At 38.1% G+C, this 23,301-nt stretch overlaps 1 protein-coding gene across 3 annotated transcripts; it reads left to right on the plus strand.

Moving 5' to 3' along the window:
* Positions 1 to 731: 731 nt before the first annotated feature.
* DNAJC15 (DnaJ heat shock protein family (Hsp40) member C15) lies at positions 732 to 22,528 on the plus strand. Of its 3 annotated transcripts, XM_085554415.1 has the most exons (7): positions 732 to 849; positions 1,005 to 1,142; positions 7,631 to 7,682; positions 9,428 to 9,501; positions 15,192 to 15,268; positions 19,162 to 19,232; positions 22,237 to 22,528. In XM_085554415.1, exons 2-7 carry the CDS (start codon positions 1,104 to 1,106, stop codon positions 22,305 to 22,307), a joined length of 384 nt encoding a protein of 127 aa, XP_085410541.1. In that variant the 5' UTR covers positions 732 to 849; positions 1,005 to 1,103; the 3' UTR covers positions 22,308 to 22,528. The 3 variants fall into 3 exon arrangements, with proteins under 3 accessions (XP_085410541.1, XP_015707225.1, XP_085410550.1); XM_015851739.3 differs by lacking the exon at positions 1,005 to 1,142; XM_085554424.1 differs by lacking the exons at positions 732 to 849; positions 1,005 to 1,142; positions 7,631 to 7,682; positions 9,428 to 9,501 and adding an exon at positions 12,338 to 12,436.
* Positions 22,529 to 23,301: the final 773 nt, after the last annotated feature.

Genomic DNA, 23,301 nt, shown 5'->3' on the forward strand with positions numbered 1-23,301 from the left:
AATCACATATAGTAATGTTGCATGTTGGATGAAGAACTAAAAAGGTATTTATTTCTTGCAAAATGGATCCTTGTATAACTTGCAATGACTTTTGTGCTGCATCAAGTAAAATTTAGACATCTGTCAAAGATGAATGAAATACTATATATGGTCAACTCATCTTTGCAGCTAATAGAGGTTGTACCTTATGAAGATAAAGTTGAATTAAAGCAGTTGCCCTTCAATGTTATGGAAGATTGGTAAGTATCAGTCATACCACAGAACTTCTTTTACTTTCTTTTACAGAAGTTAAAAGAGGGAAGATTAGGTTGGATGTTAGGGGGAAGTTCTTCACTAGGAGAGTGGTTAGGCCCTGGAACAGGCTGCCCAGGGAGGTTGTGGATGCCCCGTCCTTGGAGGTGTTCAAGGCCAGGTTGGACGGGGCCCTGGGCAACCTGATCTAGTAAATGTGTATGTTTGGTGGCCCTGCCAGGCAGGGGGGTTGGAACTACATGATCCTTGAGGTCCCTTCCAACCCGGGCCATTCTGTGATTCTGTGATTCTGTGATTCTGTGATTCTGTGATTCTGTGATTCTGTGATTCTGTGATTCTGTGACCACCCCTCCCCCAATACTCAAAACGCTGCGGTGCCGTCCGATCCATCACCGCCTCAGCGAGGCGGAGTCCGGGCAGAGCGGCGCTGGGCGGTGCCTTCTGCCTCCTCAACTGCTTTGTCCCTCTGGGCGGCCCGTAGCTCTGCCCGCCATCATGGAGAGAGCTGAGGCTTCCTCGGAGGCTGTGCGCTACGCCGAGTACGCTATGGGCCCTACGGGCGCCGGCAAGGGCCAAACCGAGCTGGACCGGAGTCTGGTGAGCGCTCTGAGAGCGGGGCAGGCGGAGGGGCGGCACAGCAGCGAGCTCTGCCCTCATAGCGTCGTTCCTTCGGGGCTGGCATTCCCGGAGGGCGGTGGTGACCCCTAGCCCAGGGCCGGGGTTGTGGCGTTGGTGGCATGTTGTTTTGTCAGGTTCTTGATGGGAGCTGATTCTGCTCCTCTACTCTGCTCTTCTGAGACCCCCACCTGTTGTACTGCATCCAGTTCTGGAGCCCCCAACGCAAGAAGGACATGGAGCTGCTGGAGCAGGTCCAGAGGAGGGCCATAAAGGTGATCAGAGGGCTGGAGCACCTCCACTACAAGGACAGGCTGAGAGAGCTGGGCTTTTCAGCCTGGAGAAGGCCCATACAGCAGATCTCTGACCCATGGGCTGTATATGGCCAGCACAGCACACAATACAGCCACCCCTTGCCCTGCATCATCATGATGGCAGCTGTTCTCAGCAGCCCATTGCAAACAACCTCACTCAGCACCAACCCAATATCAGTGCACTACTAACACTGTCTGGGCTTACACTGACGTTTATGATCACAGAATCACAGAATCACAGAATTACCTGGGTTGGAAGGGACCTCAAGGATCATGTAGTTCCAACCCCCCTGCCTAGCAGGGCCACCAAACATACACATTTACTAGATCAGGTTGCCCAGGGCCCCCTCATGGCGTGCAGGCTCCTGTTCAGTGCTGACAAAAACGGAGAGCTAATGGTGGTGACTGTTGAAAAATACCATTTTTGCTCTTTCAAGCCTCGTTAATGTGTTCACTGTAACTGTTGTAGTTTCCATGGAAATGAATAGGAAGCATTACTTTCATAGTGACCTATGCATATGCAGCCTAAGATAATTCCTTTTCACTTAAAGCAGCCTGGACAAGACAAAAGCTTGGATGCCCATGCTGTAACTGCTTGAAGACAGATCTTAAAGTATCATTACAGTAAAAGAGGTGGGAAGTATTTTAAAATAGGCTTTTCATCAAATCATTAAGGTTGGAAAAGTCCACTAAGATCATCTAGTCCAACTGTCAACCCAACACCACTATATCAAGTAAATGTTGTCCTTCAGTGCCACATCTACACGTTTATTGAACACTTACAGGGATAGTGACTCCACCACTTCCCTGGGCAGTCGGTTCCAATGCTCAACCACTCTCCTGGAGAATAATTTTCTCTTAATATGCAGCCTGAATGTCCCCTTAAAGCCATTCCCTCTCATCCTCATAACTGGTAGCTGGGAGGTGACCCCCTGCCCCACCACAGCCTCCTTTTAGGCAGTTGTAGGGAGTGATAAGGTTATGAACAGCAGTAACTATAAATGAAAATCTATCCACTGCTGTGTTCAGAGCATTGTAGCAAAAAGGTAAGGAAGTTGAGCCTTCAAATGCTGAGATATTACATTCTTTTACATACAGCCATACCTGCTCATCTATGGTTCTAGAGAAATAGTGTGGATAGAGATGTAGCATTTCTGTGGTGATCAGGTTGTTAGAGACTACTGTCAAAAGACTGGAACGTGAATTAATTTAAATGACTTAATCTTTTCTAAGTTATCTGACGTGGGGCAGCTGCTGGGCTCTTCCCACTCCTGCAGTTCCCCAGCTACCACAACCTTTCTGTGTAAGCCCAATAATACATGTCAACTTGCTACAGAGTTAAAATGGGACAATAAACACAAACAGCTTCAGGGTTGAAAGACCTCTTTTCCTAGACTGAATTTTGCTTTTAAGTTATGCAGGGTGATAACTGAAATCATTTGGTCTGGGTCACTATAGTTGTTTTATTGAAGCACTGAGAGGTTTGGAGTGACAGAAAAACAACAGTGAAAGCATAGAGTCTGTGAAGACAGCTGCAAGAATTCATTAATAATGAATATATATTCAGGAAGGCTGGCTGAATGCCTGACATTAATACTTCTGCTAGTGATTCTACTGCTCTGGTCCAGTCCCCTATGAAATACTGTCAGAAACCTGTAAGTCATAGTAATTTTGTATGAAAAACCAGAAAGTTACTATAAAATAAATGAAGTAAATTGACATGAAAATTAGGTGTGTATGGAGAAGAGCTTTTAACTGAAACTAGTTTTAATTTACTATTGGAAAATAAATTTCATAGGGAGGTAAGAATGGACAGAAAGCATTAGGTTATGAAATCAAATCTGCTGCAGGTAGTTTATGATATAATCCCAGTGTATCCAGCTCCATGTAGAGCTAATTAGGTGGTTTGCTCTGAAACAGCCTTCTAGTAAGCTGTAGCTACTCTTCTGGGGAATAGAAACCTTTTTCTAACTTCCATGCCAGATGCAGTCATTTATTTGAGGTCTAGAATGTTTAAATAAGGGAAAAAAGTAGCCTTGGAAATAGTCCTGCATGCTTGATTAATATCCTTGTGAGTCCTAATTTTTAGCAGCATACATATGGCTGTTTCAGAAAAAAAACAAAACACCTTTTTTAAAACAAAGTTTGTCGTTAAGCATATTGCATTCATGCACTTACTTGAATTCAGTTAATTACAGAATCACAGAATTATCAAGGTTGGAAAAGACCTAGAAGATCATCTAGTCCAACCATTACCAATACTTCCCGGCTAAATCATATTCATCAATGCAACGTCCAGAAATTCCTCCCTATTTTGCCTATTCACTATTTGTTTCACAAGTTTCTTAAAGATTAAGGCTACAGGAGACATAAAAGTATTACTTCTTGGACCTCTGTATGAAATGGTGTCTGATGTATACTTTTACATATACTATTTGTCAATATGCTTCATATTCTTTTGTTTGCCAAATACTCTGGTAAGTCAGCTCTTGTGGTTGCCGTTCTAATGGATGGTATTTCCTTACAGACGTATCTCTAAAGATGAAAAAAAAAAACACCAAACTTTGCAGATTTAGCAAAACTTTGTTTTATTGTTACCTGTATCTTAGAGTGTTCGCTACTAAAAACTTTACTTAATAATAAAGAACTGAGATCAGCACAGGGTTGATGACTAACCTTTGGGAGCTGATTCATTGAATAAAGAAAGGGACAGATGTTAATTTTTAATCTTCTATTTCTTTATTTTCCCCTCTTGGATCTTAAGGAATGTTTTCTTCTATAACCTACATATTTAAAGTTTTTTAAATCACCTTTCCGCTCTGCCCCAGAAAAGCCAATTCTGCCATAGCTGAAGGTCAGTGAGTGTTTATTGGTATTTTGAGCCTTTGAATCTGAAATAACATGCTTGTTAAATCAACGTCAGCAAAAAAAAAACTCATGGTGGTAGTTATGAGAGCGAGTTGCTTTCCTTTCATATTGACAAGAAGAGTGCCTGTAATTAAAGCTTTATGGATATAACAATAAAATTTGCTGCTGTATATTCTGAAGTTCCGGACTAACCTTGATTTCTTCTTCTAAATAATCATCTGAGTTAAGTGAGCGTGGAAAAGAAAACTGGGTCAGACTGGACTTCGCCATAAGTGAAGTTACCGTTAGGTTAAAAAGAGACTCTGTGCTAGTAAAAGATGAACTGTGCAATCTTAGTTCTGTTGTTTTAAATTCAGTTTTTATTGCATGTATATAGTTGGTATATATTCACACCATAACAAACATTCAGGATGCTTTGGGGTGACAGATGACCACTGTGGCTAATACGTAGCAAGTGACTCTTCTCTAACCTTCAGCTGACATAAATAAGGGATGTTAGTTTATTTTGATGTTTCTCAGCTTTTTGGATAGTTTTACCTCACCTGTAAACATGGGCACTCTCTCATGCCTCTCTGGCTTGTTCACTTTAGCTACTTCTCTGTCTGGTCTTCAGATTGCTGTTGGCCCTGCTTACCACTCCTATCCTATTGCTACTACCACACTTATTTATTATTTCTAAAGTGCTGCTTTCCACCAGCTTTCCTGTAACTGCTGGTACATTCCACTGAGACTGAAATAATATACCCCAGTGGACACGGTGCTCAGGGGACTCTACACTCTGCTTCAGACCTCTGTGCAAAAAACACTTAAGCAATTTCTGCACAGAGCTGATGGAATCCAAGTGTCATTTATTAGCCTGATGTCAGTGTTCTGCCTTTACCTGCGACAAGGTGTCTCTTACCAGTGGCAGTGTACCTCATTGTAAACTCCTGACATAAACTACCTTTTTGGCGACAAAGCAAGAATAAATTAATTTTGACAAGCACAGGTTAATAAATATTATTTTTTTTCCCAATATGATCTATTTCATACGTTGTTGGGCTCTTAATTGACTGTAACCACTTAGGAAGAGATTCTCACAGTCACTCTGAATGAGTCAAGGAAAGTCTCTACTGCATGTAAATCTGTGATCACAAGCCACAGAACAGAATAATACATAATTTCTTTACATTTTTGGTATTTATAGCAGTGTTGTGGCTGTTGCTGGTTAGTCTTTAAACAGAGGGATTAGAAGAATCTCAGAGTTTTCATATTTGAATACTGAGGGCCCAGGAAAACTGATTTGCGTGAAGTGGAAAAAAACTTTAATATAATGAAAAAATGAACAGCGTACTTCGCTATTTTATTTCCTTTACCATTTCAGGTAGCATATTTTTATTTTTCATGGCCTGGAGATGAAGGGAATCTTTGTGCAACTGGAAGGAACAACGGATATTAAACTACTACATTATTTTTACTTGCTTACATTCAGACATGAATGCTAATATCAGGACTTCAGTCTACAATAGCACAGAACAGAGAGGTGACTTTAAAGCACCTCTGGGCAAAACTCCTTCAGTCTTAACTTTGGAGCTCCACTCCCAGCATGTGTAGAGTTTCTTTATTTTCTTTTTTTTTCATACCAGAAGCCTCTCAGCAACTGCAACACTATGTTATGCTCATGGTCAGGATAGCTTTATCACAGAATCATAGAATGGCCTGGGTTGAAAAGGAATACAGGGATCATCCAGTTCCAACCCCCTGCTATGTGCAGGGTCACCAACCACCAGACCAGGCTGCCCAGAGCCACATCCAGCCTGGCCTTGAATGCCTGCAGGGATGGGGCATCCACAACCTCCTTGGGCAACCTGTTCCAGTGCGTCACCACCCTCTGTGTGAAAAACTTCCTCCTAATCTCTGACCTAACCCTCCCATGTCTCAGTTGAAAACCATTCTCCCTTGTCCTGTCACTATCCACCCCTGAAAGCAGTCATTCCCATTCCCGTTTATATGCTCCCTTCAAGTATTGGAAGGCCACAATATGGTCTCCCCAGAGCCTTCTCTTTTCCAGGCTAAACAAGCCCAGTTCCCTCAACCTTTCCATGTAGGAGAGGTACCCTATCCCAGTATATAAGCAGTACTTAAGCTGAAATATGTGGGATCCAGAATCTAGATGTCAGGGAATGCAAATTCTTATAGATGGGCTCAGAGAAAGCTTCTGCTTCTTCTGTGCTGAGCTCAGTGCTACAGGCAGCAGTCAATCACGTTCCTTCACAGCCAGAGTGAAGCTGCTGGCTGTGGTGGAAGTACCGCCATCTTGTACAGCTGCCTGTTTGCAAGGAAGGTTGTTGACCTATGTTCTAGCCCCTACTAATGCAGCTCTAGAACGCTTTAAAACCCCTATTTTCCAACTCTTCCCTTACTCTGTCTGGGAATGAGGTTGAGTACAAAGAGTCTCAGCCACAGTAATAATAATAAAAGCTACATGACACCAAATCCAATTTTTGGGACGCGTAAAAATTTGGGCATGCACTTCTGCTCTCAGGCTTGTTAGTAGAAAGTCTATAAATCAGTTATTGGATAAATGCAGAGCAGAAAGCCATCCAGAGGAGAAGCAATCCGGTGATAAAAGCCTTTTCACTGTAGTATGTTTTGAAATCCAGCTAAACGGGCCTAATCTGATTTCTCTTGCTTCCTGGGGAAAAGTTGAAGGCGTTATTAAACTATCAGATATGGATAGATACTACGATACCAGACACTCAGACTTGTAATGTTCTTTATCCTTGAATTCTGGAAATGGTTGAGAAGACGGTTCTTTCTTCAGGGTATGCTGCATATTATTTAGAGGCTTCTTGTTCAACATGGAGATATTTCCTATGGTCCTTCCTAAGTTTCCAGGCCTTCAGGCACTGTAGAGAAAAATATACACACCCTATCTAGGATTTCTGAGTTAGCAGGAGGTAGGAGTTACTACTGAATCAGATGTTCAGATCTTTTTGTGGGTTTGGTGGCAAGAGACTGAAAGCAAATTTAAGCCAATAATGAAAACTGTCTGAAAACTGTCATACAAATATTTGTACTATAATTCAAGTGTTCAGACAGTGGTTGATAGTAAATAATGAGAAGAGATTACCAGGCTTTTTGTCTGACTGTGGCTTCCGTGATTCAAAGGGTGAACAATGGAAGACACCAGTCTCTGTGGCTGCGACTGTGGGATGGGACTGTTTTGTTCCCCATGGTTTTGTGATAAACTAATACTTTCTTTTACAGTGAACATTAGTTTATTGTGTTGAAATAGTCTTCGCATAGAAATTCCAGTAATTCTGAGCTGTTTCTGCCATGTGTTTTTTATTTCATATTGTGTGATGCTTTGTTAGTGTTTGTTCACTGATTTGCCAATCCAAGTTAAATCTGAAGCGCTGGCATAGATTAATGGGGCAGTGCTATGAGATCTGATGTAGCCTTTGGAAAAAAGACACATACTTTATATTTCGAATAAATTAAATATTAAATGTCCACAGCATACATCAAAAATACTTAAAGATGCATATATTTCAAATTAGAACGTGCAATTCATTCTGATTCCTGTTTTCTTGCTTCAGGCCCGATCTATGATAGCAGTTGGACTCAGCGTGGCAACGGTTGCATTTGCAGGTAAGCTAAATTACCAGCTGACTGCAGAGCAACTTACCTGCCTACTACTTGTAGTTGTTTTGCAGGCAGCGGTGAAAGGTTCTGTGCGCTTTTTGTCTGCAAAATGTAACGTAAAAGGATTATGCTGTATTTTACATACATATAAGGGTGTTGCATGGTGAGGCTGTTTATTACAGAGGAGCACAGCAGGATCTAGTGGTGTGAAGGTGATGCTTGACAAATTCAAACACAGAAAAATGAATGATTTTAGTGGTTGCAGTTATTCATCATATTAACCTGTTCCAGTAGTACATTGTTTGTTACCTGAACTCTTTGCATCTGGATTTGTTTTTTCTGAACACAGGTCCTGGACTTAATGTAATTTACATGCTGATCTATTCAGGCAGGATACCTGTGGTCTATTCCAGTTTTGAAATACACAAATTGATTTCCATTACTTTCAGGATGTAAACTCAGCCATGTTCAGCTATGTGCAAATGCATGTGTCAAGAAAAGGTGCATACAGATACATCCTAATACACCAAAATTCAGCAGGTATTTTGTGAGTGCAGCTGCTTTATTTTAATTAGTGGAAGTAGAGACGAGACACTTGGTGATACACATCTATTACGAAGCCAGTTAATATCTATATCCTTGAATAGAAACAGAAGACAGTAGAAGTGGGATTTCTTATGCTGGTTAAGCTGCATTGGTAATGACCACTAACAATGAAGTGGTAATTGTACGCTTTAAGATGGTGAGGCATTGTATTAATTGTATTAATACATGACAACATTTTAGCAGTGGTCCTCCAACAGGGTTTTGACTTCTGTGTAAGCACAGGCGGACACAGATGTCTGCAATAACTTACAGAGATATCCTATATTTTAAGACTAAAAGCAAGATGTTCTGTGAGTAAGGGAGAGCAACGTCTTATAAAAATGTTTTTTTCCATTGTATTCAATAACAGATTACATTCCTAATGAATAATTGATCAAAATAGAAATTGAGGGGATAGGACCTACAGGGAGTGCTTCCAGTAACAGTACAAATTTTGATTCTGAAGTTGGTAGACCCTCTTTGTGCTTCAGAGAACAAAGTCTAATGTAGATTCATGTACCCTTTCTTAGCTATAGGTGTTCACTGCCATTTGGGAGTTGAATGTCTCTGAATCCCGGAAGGTCTCTTACTAAGAAAATAAAATATGTTGAATGTACAAAATATGTGATTAAGCATACAACAATGCAGCAAGAAACATGTAGGATGTAGATTTTTTGGGGGAAGACATAACCTTTGAACATTACTTAATAAATAATGCATATCCAAAGCTAATGTTCTTTTTGCACTTTTTCTTAAAGTTCACAAGGCTGATAACTTCATTTGTCATACTGAAATGCATTTAAATCCTATTTATTTTGTGCACAAACACAATGGATGTTTGCAGACTATGACTGTGTTTTTATATTAAGTGTATTATCCCACACACACTCTCAGTATAAAGACTGAAAAATGTGAACCTCTGCAGGTTTATCACTGGACTTCTGCTGGGCAGGATCCAAAACCAGGCATTAAGGGAATATCTTAAAAAGTAGTAAAGTGCAAAAGTACCATGCAGAAAATAAATGAAATGAGAAGATGAATAATGAAGAATGATTTTGTTTTATAATCCAAAATTCTTTCTGCTTCAAGCTGATGAAGAGGTGTCAGACACTTTCTGTGTGTGTGTGTTCAAATGTCACTTATGGTTTCTTTTGACTTTGTTTCAGGTCGTTATGCATTCCACCTTTGGAAGCCATTGGGGCAGGCAATTACAGAGACAGCAAAAAAGATTTCAACTTCTGTAAGTTTGGAGGTTGCTCTATACCAGCTAAATATTTAGAAGGAAGTCATTTATGTCAAATCTGGCAAATGCCAGCTAGATTTCCCCCCTCTCCTCTCCTGCCCCATGGATTGGAGTTCTCCTTACTCTGTATGTTCTGTCATTTATTTGGTATATTTTTAAGGTCATCTAATAAACTTCCAGGACAGGTTGCCAGAGGGATAGAGGAGCTTGTTTTCTTCATTAGCAACTCGCATGTGAACAAGAAAACAAGCACCTCCATCTCTGTGCACATCAGTTGTTTTTTTCTTGGGACAAGTTCCAAGCTTATTCCGAGTTGCCGTGTGTATGAGCCAAGTGTTAAGAATCATAGGGGTTGGAAGGGATGTCTGGAGATCATCTACTACAACCTCCCTACTAAAGCTGGCTCCCTAGAGTGTTCCCGGATCAGCATTCGCTCCCTGTCCCTATACTGCATTGCTATTGTGAGACCAACACCAATTTCATTTTTCCCTTTCTAAAGTCAGTTTTGGAGAGGTTCCCATGTTGCCTGTCAAAACAACAGAGGGGACTTTAGGTACTGTGAATTAAATTGCTTTTATGTGATGTAGGTGCAGGCTGACTTAAAGGCTTGCTAGAAGTAGCAAGCAATAAGAATATGTGAGTAAGGAGTGCTTCAGTCTTCATCCTCACGCTCCAGAAGTTTTACTCCAACACATCTATCCATTTGTTAAATACAAGCTGAAGAATCTAAATTTAGACATTTGTACGTAAGAATTCAGGCACTGACTCTTTAACATATGGAAATATGACGTACTACTGCATAGAGAGGTGTCTGTTTCTAGGAAACTACTCTGAACTACTTTGCTGGCTGAGCCAGTCTCACTACAGGTCTGTTTTCCTTGATGACTTTCAGTGTACTGCAGAATTCACTAACAGGAGGTTCTGAATTCTCAGTGTTCCTAGTCCCTGGAGCTGAATCTATTTCTGCCTTCATATCCTGCCTTAAAGCCTAGAGTTCTTTGTTCATCTCCTGCAGAATATCTCTCTTCTATTACTGAACTTGAAAATACAGTGAACAGCAGAAAACGTGAGATCTGCTAGATACAGTAAAAACTTTATTTATGGTTTACCGCTACCTGTATATATTTGTTAACTTTATATTTGTGAGGGTAATGACTATTTTTTATTTCTTCTACAATCAAAATCCACATTTAAGACTCCTATGTAGTTCTCAATCAGGGTTGTCTGTTCTATAACTCTACAGGGCAACTTTCTTGGAGTATGCTGTTTCCCCTTAACAAGCAGTCATTTCCTAATGATCATTTGCCATTAAAACAATAGCAAGTGAAAATACCATATACAAGGATCTTAGGTAAATACTTCTTTGTCCAGACTTTTTTTAGCAGCATCATGTGATTTTGTTTGGGTGAATTTGAAGCTGCTGAATATAAACTATGGGATAGCACTTTCATCATGTCTCTTTACAGTATAGTGCTCTCTAAACTGTGCTGACAATGGAAATCAAGCAGTCTGTTCTTCTACTGATGTTTACTGGAGAAAGAACCATTTGTGACAGTCAGTGTCTAGGCTTTACTGTAGTGCTTGAGGGTTCCTAACTTGGTCACTATATTTTTCAGTGGTTACCTTTGCTTTCCAGAATCAAACCCTGTCCTTCATCACCCCCTTTTTTGGAAGACTGTGAAGCAGCTGCCTGTTTAAAAGCTAACTGGTTCTCTCTGTAAGGCCCTACTCTCCCTTCCTGTTTGCAGTAACTTTTTTCCTTCCCTGCTTTCAAGAGTAATCTCAGCCCTTGTTAATTGCAGTTTAACAGTGCGATGCTGTTTATCCTTTCCTTCTGCTCGCTAATAAGTTACCTACACGAGGTCAAGTTGAGCAATTATGAAGTGAACATTTAAGATATCTACTTGTTGGATCTTGAGAGTCTGACACTCTCTATTTACTTAGCTAAATAACTAACGTGTACAGTCAACAATTATATCCAAAAATAGCAAATAAGAGCAAGTAAGCAATGTTTTATTCTGAATTCCTACCTCTCATTCAATTTTAACTTATCCCTGTTAAATGTGTAGACTTCTTAATGATGAAGAACAAATGCTGCTGTAACTTAATCATTGTGCTGTTGATTTTTGGAGAAATACTTCTTTTTAAAAACTATTTTTAGCTTGAACCCGATTTTGTTACTGGTGTCACTAATGCCAGTGACACTGTTTTGGTCCTCTGTGTAGTGACACAGTCAAAGTAGTCATTTGTTTTTCTTCCTCAGACAGACCCTAATGCTGTCAACCATAACACCAATTTCGCACTTCCTACTTTTTATTTCCCCTTTTATTTTAATAGATATATACCTTTCTTTGTTGAATCAGTGAGACTTAGAATTCAGCCACAGACAAAACAATTCTAGGCAAAATTGTAAAAAAATCCAAATTCAGTAGTCCTGAAAATTCCATGTTCCAAAAGAAAGGATCTCTTTAATACTTTGCTGGAGATGTTTGTACTCAGTTTTCTTTATTTGATCTGTTTCTGCTCAGATGCACACGCCTCTAAATGAAGAGGTAACACTAGCAGTCATCCCTTACAATATCCAATCAATTTTACAGGCTTTTTTTTTTCTTTTTCCAAGTGAAGCTAAGGAAGTTGAAATTGATATCAGCAAGTTTTACATTATAGCACAGCTTCTAAATAGATGTTTTGTTGTGTTTTTTATTTTCTGTGTGCATGCATTTGTTTTTTTCTTCCTGTGTTGTTTACCTTTTTCAGTTGATGATTATGTCTGTAGCGGAACAACACACAAGTTATCAGAATAAAAAACAGCACTTCATGTAATATGATGTGATGTCTGGTTTCAGTTATGAATATCACTTACCTTGCATGGAATAGTCACTTTTCTGCTGTATTGTGCCATAAAAAGTATCATGAAGATGTCACAGCCCAAGTGAGTAGGATTTTCTTAGCTGACTGCCTAATACTAAAATTTGCAAGAATGAATACACATCTGCGAGCAAGTCCAGACATTTTCTGTTTCCCCCTTAACCTTTAAATAGCAATATTTGCTTAAATAAGCTGCTAAACAGCGACAGCATACATGAAAATGAAGCAAATTAAATGGTAGCTCCCATGCCTCTCTCCAATGGCAAGAAGAAATGCAGAGCTCATTCTAATGATTTTTCCAGTACAAAAATTCTTTGCAATAACAAGAGCTAAATAATAGTGTCTGAGACTGTGTGCACATCAAGAAGTCGTCATAGCAGAAAAGTATCTGAATGTAGTTTCTTTTCATTGCAGCCATTACTAGAAATGTTAAGTCATGTTTATCTCAGTTTTAATTGGAATAGTATGGAAAAGTTGTTTTATTTTGGAACTAGAAATTTGCCAAGATATTTCCTAAAATGAAGACTTGATGTTTCTTCACCATATTCTAACCAAGGGGAACAATGACTTTACGTCTAAATTCTTTTTGCTTTATTAAATTCTGTTAAATATCAAGATCTTAATGTAAGAAATCCATTATCCTTATCCCTTGCTTCACTTCTGAGAAGAAAATGTTATTTGTTGACCACTTCCCCTGGCTGATTTTGAAAGTTCATGTTTGTTTATTTGCCAAAGGACATAAAAAACCATAATTTCTTGTTTCATTCCTCTTGAAAGCAAACTGAATGAAAGTTTCCTGAACTTAGAACAATTTCAAGGACGAGTGCTTTACAAACATGAAAAAGTATTTCTGAATTTAAGCCTATAGCCGTTCCTCCTTATTCCATGATTTCAAATGAGCTATTTTAGGTGATATCTACCAAGAACAGAGAGAATTCAAATATTGTTCTTCACTACATGAAGAGGGAACCAAGAGCATCCTCTTATTTTAGAGCTGTGTGCTATAGATGAAGAGCAGAGAAGAATTAACCTTTTCAGAAATCTATGTGCATTTAAGTTTGTTGGAATAAGTTCTGGAAAATACTTCACTGGGCATTTAAGTGTTCTTTTCTTTTCTTTTCTTTTCTTTTCTTTTCTTTTCTTTTCTTTTCTTTTCTTTTCTTTTCTTTTCTTTTCTTTTCTTTTCTTTTCTCTTCTCTTCTCTTCTCTTCTCTTCTCTTCTCTTCTCTTCTCTTCTCTTCTCTTCTCTTCTCTTCTCTTCTCTTCTCTTCTCTTCTCTTCTCTTCTCTTCTCTTCTCTTCTCTTCTCTTTTCTCTTCTTTTCTCTCCCGGCTGTAGTTAATTGTTCAGTGTCCTTGCAGATTTCTGAGCAGTTTTACTTCTTCAAGGACATCACCTGGTGGCCATTAAATCACCAGAATTGTTTCCTCTTGGAAAACTGGAGAAACCATTTGTGTTCCTGGAGTATTCCATATTCTAGCCTGTACTGTTACTGAGTACTATTATAGATGTGCTTTGTTTTACTCTAGCAGTAGTAGCAGTAGCAGTAGTTCCTCAACAGATTTTCATTGTAGGTGCAATGTGTTTGCAGTTAGGCCCGTTTTGATGATAACTGAATTATTACTGAGATGATTATCTCACTTATGATTTGCAGCAGGGTGGAAAGAAGAAAAGTAAGATTTGCTTCCAACCATTGCAAATTACAACAAATCTCTTGGGAACTGCTGCCTTCACTGCCTTCAGAGATATTCTGTATTGGTAGCAATACCTGATGCACACTTTTGGGTGAATGTTGTTCTTTACCTTAAACACTTTGCTTAGGCATCATAGACAGACCCTTATAAATGCTTTAATGCTTTTGATATTACTTGAGAGAGTTTGTATAAATGTAATACAAAATTCTCACTGAATATGAATGGATGTATTTAGAAGCTAGAGAGAAAAGTGTTTTTTCAAGGGCCAGGCACACTTTTGCTCAGGGGTAAAAGGAACATTTAAAAATAATCTAAACTCTCAGGCTAGACTTCCTTATGATGGCTTATTTTTCCCCTATTAATGTTTGCATTGAGAATAAAAAAAAACACTTCCATTTTGTTCAGTAATTTCTGTGTGCCAGTTCCCAAAGGCTACGTTTTGGAGCTACATCTGTTGTCTCTGGAAATTCTGCATCTTAGACTGCTATTTGTGTAGCAATGGACTAGTCCCTTATTCTTCTCTAAGAAAGATTTACATTTAGGAGATCATTGCTAACCATTAATATTGTTCATTAACTTTCTTTTTTTTTTGTAATTTAAAGATGTATTTATAGTTGGCAAATACACTTTCAACTCAATTTCTGTCTTTATTCTTCCTTTCCTCTTAAAACAGTGAGTAAAATCACAACTGCTAATTCTTGGATGCCGTAATATCATCACTCTTGCCATTTTCCATTTCAGTGCTACCAAAGCTATTTTTAACAGCTTTTTCCCTTTCTCTTCCCTGCCCTCACCAACACATACAGCATACCACTTTATACTAGCATGTACTTTGATTCTGGACTGTTTTGCCTGAAGGCAGGATTTTAATGGTTGTAGCTATTAATACCTCCGATTAGTACTAGAAGATTGTAAAAACACAGACAGCTATTTTTAAGTTGGCTTTTGTATGTGTTAACACCCAGGAGAAGTCCTTTCATATTGTCTGTTTTCTACTCGTTCCATGTCTTCAAAGTAAGTTACAGATGAATGTTAGGCTCTCAGTGGGGTTGAGTAAATATGATTTAGGTCATGGCACCTCGTACATGAAACTAATTATTGCTTGTTTTGCCTTTTTTCTCTCCAGAATCTTTCATTATACTATAAAGGAGGATTTGAGCAGAAAATGAGTAGGCGAGAAGCAAGTCTTATTTTAGGTGTAAGGTAGGTGTGCTGCATTCATGTGGTTTTGTTTGGTGAATATGGAATGAAGAAAATGCATATTGCAAGAAAGTAGAATACTTTGGCCAATTTTGTCATTTTCTTTCCAAAGGCTTGTAATGGCTAATAAATCATTTTAATATTCTGCTTAAGCTAGAAAGCAAACAATAAAATACTAATAAAACATGTGACTCGTCTTTGGCTTGAAGGTATGGCAACATGCTGCTGTGGAGAATTGGTGTTCTTAAAATAGTCAGAATAGCAGATACTGTACTAATTAGTGCCATCACATGGCTTGGTTTCCAACAAAAAATCTTGAAATGAGCAATATTGTAGATTATATTGATGAAGAAGGAAAACAAATGTATTTTGCTTTTTTTTTTTCCCTTTTCATACAACGATTTTTTTTTTTCCCATTCTATACTCTTTGTTTTGTATGGATTAAAAGAGTTGCAGCATACTCAGAGCATAAATACATAATGAGACTTGTCATTTAGGGTGGGTATAGGAAATTATTTCCAGGCTGAGGAATCAATAGATTTTTCTGTAGAAATTTTTCAGAAACATGGGATGGCCAACAGAAGCACCTGCCTTAGTGTGCTATTGTAAAATAAATGGTGACTTTGAGGACTCTCCAGCTGAGAGGAGTGGATCTGACATGAGGTAGAGGATTTTCTGATTTAGATTAGTTTTTGATTTAAAGATGAGGCAAAAATAAGGAGGATGTTTTCAATTAGAAGAAGTTAGGTGGTGAAAATCGGGTCTTAGGAACAGTACACAGGCAAGATTATTTTTGCTTCTGACATAAGGGAAATATGCAGATGTAGCATTCATTTGAAGAATCTGCAAAATAAATGATTGCATTTTCTTGAAATATGTCATGCTTGCGCACTGAACAGAGATTTGTAACAATGTTATTCAGAAATGTATCCTTGGACCTATAAGTTTGATCGTGTATTAATATTTTCACATACTTTAGAAGGGCACATTCTGTGATGTTCTGGAGTTTGAACACTGCAGCTCATTAAAGAGTGTTCACAGTGGCACTGCTTATTCTGAGCACTACTCATGTACATGCCTGAAATGTCCTCATATCTGTAATCAGTCCCCTGTTAATTTTTTATCTTAATAGCCTGAGTCTGAACAGTGACACCACTTGATGTGTTTGGGCTCAGTCTTTCAATTAGCATTCACAATCAGATAAAACTAAAGTCCCTAATGTTTAAAGAATTGAACCTTTAATTGTGTAGCTGTGTAGCTAATATTGTTATAGGAGAGTTCTCACATTGCTTGAAAAGAACTCTTACAGACCAGTTTTAACTCAGTTTATTACAGTGTATGTATAGAAGAGTCACCAAAATAAGCAAGAGAGTTTTAAAGTGTTGCTAAAGCTACCGGGGTATGCAAGAACTAGGTTGTCTAGAAATTTATCTTTCTTATTATTCTATCTCTTGTTGTCTTGTCATCACTTCCAAGTCATTATTTCAAGTATATATATGTATAATCTGTAGGTAATAAACAAGAGACATGATAAAAGTGAGCATTTGCATGGGGCCCTGGGCAACTTGATTTAGTACTTGATCTAGTGGATGGCAACCCTGTGTGTGACAGGGGTGTTGGAATATGATGATCCTTGAGGTCCCTTCCAACCCAGAGCCATTCTGTGATTCTATGATGATATAATGGTGGCTTTTAAATGTCAAGTACATTGACTTTTTACATATTCCAGATGTTATTCTGTAATAACCATATTCAAAAATTGCAAGGGTTTTGGCAGATACATGCATGTGTATTGTTTGCATTTATCCATGGAAAAGGTGTCCAAAGCTACAGAGCACGATACTAAAAATGCTAACAAATCATAAATTCATAGAATCAAAGAATGATTTGGGTTGGAAGAGACCCTTAGGAACATCAAATTCCAATCCCCCTTCCATAGGCAGGGATACCTCTCTCTAGGCCAGGTTGTTCAAAGCCCCATCCAGTCTGGCCTTGAATGCTTCCAGGGACAGGGCATCCACAGCCTCTCTGGGCAACTTGTTCCAGTGTCTCACCACCCTAACAGTAAAGAATTTATTCCTAATATCTAGTCTAAATCTTCCCTCTTCCAAATCTTAAGTTTTATTCTCTGAAGAACTGTTTGCTGGTATTCAGTTCAACCTGGCAATAATTTTAACAATTGTACATTCAGTAGGAGGAAGTGCTGGTAGGAAACATGGGGGAGTGTCTGAGATGAGATGAGAAGTGAAAATACTACAGTGTTTTTTTCTAAACCTAAGGCAAAATTATTTTACAGTAGTAAAATACAGATGTTCTAAGAATAGTGGTTTACTACTATGAAATCACTAATGCTGAATTTCTGAAGTATGATAACTCTCCTCACAAGCCAGCTTTCAAACCTATCATGGTGGCTTTTGATGAGCCTGCTCCCCACCACCATGGTCTCTTCCAGCCAAACTCTGACTGAAAGCCCCAGAAGACAAGGCTGACGTTCAGGAGGAGCTGGGCTGCCTCCAGAAAGGGGCTGACAGAAGCTTGTAAGTGAGGACACAGATGGCTTAGGTTGTGAGGTTGTACCAATTCAACAAGAGCATCATTTTGACATGAAGGTATTTTTTCATGATGCCATTTAAATTTTTAGAGAGCAGTCTTTAGAGCCAGATAAACAGTATGTCATTAACCAATCGAATTTATATAAAATACTGTCTTTGCAGTTGCTTGTTAGGACAAAACTGAATAATTTTTCAGGTAAATGTTGCCCATCTGAATTTCAAAGTAATGCTTTATTATTCCCATCTTTTATTGTTACAGTGTGAAAATACTTGTAAGCAACAGATTTACAAATAAAAATATGAGTATATCTTATTTTTAGCTATCGGATAGTAAATAATTTTTGTAGTTTATAGTTCAAGGCTTCTGGTGATTTCTTACAGTCTGGATTATTTTGTTCCATTGAAATTTTTACAGCTTTTTACTTGTTTTTTGAAGTGTTCTATGAAGTATTTTTGTAACATACCCTAGTTTCCCTGTCATAGTATAATAATTAGAGGTTGTTTACCTTGGGAACACAGTTAGGCTGATACCTTGCATTCAAACTGTATCTACAGAAAAAAGAAATTCAATAATCTCTGAGTAATAAGTGGAAAACACTGCTTCATTCCAGCATGCCAACAAATTACAAAAAACTAAGCCATTCAAACTGTCCTTTTGCATACCAGAACCTACTGTGCTGGTATAGTGCATCCATAAGTGGTTATTTGTCTGGTAAGGTACATATTTAATTTAGTTGGAGTACATATTTTATGTATCTGTCATTGAAGGAAACAACATTATGTAGCTCTTGTAAATCAACATGTCCCTGAATGCAACACGTTGAACAGCTTTGCAAAAAATAACAGATAGTTGTTTTTTTCCTAGGCTCCAACAGAAAGTATTTATAGCAACTATAAAAATATTTACAGTAGAACAAAATATAATAATATTAAATATTTGATGTTTTGTCATTGGTCATATAAATACCTGTTTTCTGAGAGCAAAGATGTATTTTCTGCATTTGATGATAAGGATACCAACCTGCTATATTCCAGAGCTGTTTTTTCCTCCAAATTATGTATCTTAAATGGTTGTGAGTGTATTGAATTTGAAGAAAAAAGACAAAAAATCGACAAAAATGGAAGGATGTTTGCACGTGTCAGATACAAAGGCTTTTTAAAAATGTCCTCGGTGTGGCTTACATCCCTTTGTTAATATTGCTTCCTCAAACATGCAATTCTATGTTTTGTCCACAAGATGGGGAAAATCTCAAGTTTTAATTATTTTTGAAGCCATTATAAACTGCTAATTTATAGCCTGAATGCAGTGGAATTTATGGTAAGCACTTCAATTTATTTTTGCAGTCCATCTGCTGACAAGGCCAAAATCAGAGCAGCCCATAGAAGAATCATGATCTTGAATCATCCTGATAAAGGTAAATATTTATTTATTTATTTTAATCAAAGCTGGGAAGGAAGAGCCCTAAATGAGATCCCTTCAGTTCACTGATTGTATAAATAACCATGCTGTATGAAGTTTATTTATAGACGTAAGCTTCTGTGCATCTTATCTCAGATAAACTAGATTGATTTCCAGGCTTTGTGAACCGCAGCTTTACCCAGTTTCTTTAAGGTTTTCTTAATGTGCTGCTTCAGGTAAGACGAGTTTGTGGATCAGAGCCACACACACACACACACACACCATGCAACCCAAAAACTGATAAAAATGAGCTGTAATATTTTTCTTAAACTCCTGTTCCTGTTTTGAAATGAGACAGACAGACCGACCACTCACATGGAGGAAGGTAACTTTCTGTGGGCAAATGTTCTGGATAATTTCAAACTTCCCTGAATTCACGTGGAAAAAAAAATGTAAAGCTGGGCACTGTTGCTTTACTAGTGAGGTTTTTAATGTAAATTTATCTTATAGAAAGCCTATTATTATAACTTTAACTACACTACAGCTGCTTGAGAAAGAAAGCCCATATGTTCATTGCTGTTTCTACTTTAAAATAACAGATGGTGAAGAGTTGCGCTGTATTTCAGAAGTCAAAAGGCAAAATCATAGGGTTTTTGTATCTTTTGAGAGCATTACAGGGCACCCTGCTACTATCCCATCATAAGAAAAATGGAAAAGTAACTGACTACTGGCCATGAGAAGTGTTTAGTCAATGTTGTTTTACTATCTTCAGCACTTTGATTTAATGTGAAAGTTTTCCTGCTTATTTGGTGTTACACTTGCATTTTTTATACTTTTTGTAATGTAGAAGTTACATACACATACATTAAAAATGCAGATTTTTCTGGTTTATTCTGATGGCCAGAGACCTCTTAACCACTAGAGTATCTAAGAGGTCAAAAGCTTTGGTAATGAATTTCGAAGCTTTTTTGCAGCAGCCTTTGGAGACTTGAGCCAGAGTTGTGAGTTTCCATGTGGATGTTGAATTGACCTAAAAAAGCAGTTCCTTTTACAAAGATCATTTTAGGGGCCAACTCATACAGTAATGCACCTGCAGCTCAGCACAGCGTAGTTTTTGCCGGTGTAGTGAGCCCTCCTGTGTGCTATTAAGATGGAGCAATTTCTCTGCAGAAACCCCAGTTGAAGGGATTTGTGTCTCCATGCTGTCCCTGCAGCTCTTCTGCTATGGCCAAAGATAAAAGTGTTGTCTAATGTCTTCAACTTCAGAACTCAGGCCTGGAACAGTCTTGAACATGTGACAGAGAGATCTGCTTGCTTATGTTTGCATCTTCTTTTCTTCTGGCTCTGGTAGCACAGATGTGCTTTTAAATGTAATATCCAACATTAGAATGTAATTCTACCAGCTGGCGTTGGCAGAAGAAAGATCAATAAATACAGATTTTAAAAGTTACTCATATTACCTGAGACTCAAAACACTGAAGATAGCATGATTAGAAATAAATCACAGATATATAGAAGTTTGCATAATAACATCCCTGGTGAACGCTACTAAAATGGTTGCTCATTAACCTTTGCACAGTTCAGTTTAAAAGCGTTTATATTATTGATATACTGTATGTTATTTTTTATATTTATTATTTATTCTGTGAAAGAATTCTTGGTAACAGAAACAGAGGGAGAGATGAGCCTTTTGGACTTGCTTTAATTATAAACAAACACTTAGGCAATCATGAGATTGAATTTTCTCTCATTGGAGGGCTGCAAAATTAATATGGCACTTCAGGGTGTTTCAGGATGTGAACATAGTGAAAACACTTCTCAGTGAATTGAATTTACTTTAAGATCCCGCGCTGTAGAAACTAAAGGCAAAGTTGAAAATTACTTGGGATACATAGCTTATTGCAGTTTATAGTCCTTACTGTTTTATCTTCTTATCTGGCTTTTGAAAGAAGCAGCACTCAGTGTAGTAGACAATTTTCTGTCCTTGCCCTGCCTCACTTTCCTCAAATGTCTTTGCTATTAGGACTGCATTCAAGCAAAACAAAGCATGAACAAGACAGCTGAACTCCATTACTTTTTCCAGCTGTTTTATTAGGCTATGAACTGACTCTATAATGATTTGGATTCCTGCAAAAGTGACCTGAACAAGTCTTTGTGTTTACAAGCATTTAGTGCTAGTTCTTCTGTGTGTCCTCTATCACTGTCTTTTCTGATGAATGGAGAATTACGATTGAGCAGATCCCTTGGAAAAGGCTGTTTAGTGTGCTGAATAGTATGCTGGAATCACGTTTTTATGTAAAAAAGAAATGAAGATATATAGGTGTATTCTTGTAAATGGTAAGCAACTGATACAGACCTTGTAATGTTGTTTTCAGTGACTGTAGGCAGATGGTTGGCACTCAAGGGGAGAGTTAAAAAACAAACACAAAAAGACCACTGAACTGTAATCAGATTGTTAGATGGAGCGTAAAGCAATGACAGTGTTCAGGACTAGAAGTTAGAAGGCGTACCATGTTTAAATAGCTTTAATGTGACAGTTTCTGTCTGGTAATTCTGGGTGTCTAGAATAGCAGAGGCTTGGAGCACGCATGCACATGCTTAATGATTTTGTGAAAATTATTTATAAAATGTTGCCTCTTAGTTGATGAGGTGGGTTGACATAATAGCTATCAGCTTTAGATGAACGTTTGAGACAGCTGACCTTGCATACGTTTTCAGCAATGCTGCACTACAAATCTTAATCACACCAGTGTGAAATGCTTTTAGATTTCAGACTTCTTTCCAAGACAAATCATTTAGCTTTATTCTTAGGTGACTTCAGTTTTGCTTACATTCTTCATGTTACCTTTTCTATTAGTTTTCTTTATGTCAGTGCCTTTTTTTAATCTTTTGTATGAAAAAGATCTGTCGAGGAATGAGGAGCTAATAAAAGTGAGTGATAAAGATATGCTGTAAGTGAAGATGTTTGGTGCTCTGCCCTAACATGTAAATGGTATTTCTCTGCCTTTTTTTCTTCCCAGGTGGATCACCTTACTTAGCAACAAAAATAAATGAAGCAAAAGACTTGCTGGAGTCCAGTACCAAAAATTGAAATCGTTAAGACTTGAATGATAGAAAAACAAAGAAAAAAAAATAAACATCAGAAAACTCACACAGAATCACCCAGTTTCTTTTGCATCTTTTTCTGGAAGATTCAGCAGATACGGTGTGCAGCAGCTTTCATATTTACTTGTTCTGCACGGTTGGTTAGCAGTGCACTGGATGTTTATATTTATTGTTGAAATTAAAGGTTTAAGACTATTTAAAAGCAAACTGAATTCTTTACAGTTATGTCTCAGTTTTAGTGTACTTTTACTGAATTTTGACACATTAAAAGCTTTGGGAATTCTCTTAAAACTTTTTTCTTCAGAAGTAGTTCTGTGAAACTTGGAACTTCTAAAAATTGAATGTTACTTGGATATAGACCTTACCTTCATCGATGAAGATGATAATTATCAGAAAATGTCTAATAATGTATTCATTCAGTGCATGGGGTCACAGTAGAGTCACATGGCAACTTTTCAGCATCACAGTGGAAATGAAGAAGGCATGTCCACGTGGTGTGTGGTCGGATAGGTTTTTTTAATCTGTTTATTAGGTATGTTAGTCATGTCTAACTGGTGTGTGATTGATACAGCAGGGAACAAATTTGGCTGTGCCCTTTAATGGCAGTTTCCTTGCTTATTGCTTTGTGTAGACTTTCCAAATTAGGTCTACATTAGTGATCACATTACCTAGTTGTGGGTGGCCATATTTGATTATTTCCTTGAAGGCATGAAAGAATATGATGGTTTGGGGATTATATGGGATTATATGGGATTATTTGGGATTATATGATGGGAGCTGGGATTGTTCAGCCTGGAGAAGGCTCAGGGGAGACCTTATTGCTCTCTATAACTTCCTGAAGGGAGGTTGTAGTGAGCTGGGGGTTGGCCTCTTCTCTCGTGTGATCAGTGATAGAACTAAAGGGAATGGTTTTAAGCTGCACCAGGGGAGATTCAGTCTGGACATTAGGAAGTATTACTTCTCAGAAGGGGTAGTCAGGC

This window comes from Coturnix japonica, chromosome 1, assembly GCF_054131305.1.
Source record: "Coturnix japonica strain WE chromosome 1, WE-NBRP24, whole genome shotgun sequence".
Taxonomy (NCBI): Eukaryota; Metazoa; Chordata; class Aves; order Galliformes; family Phasianidae; genus Coturnix; species Coturnix japonica.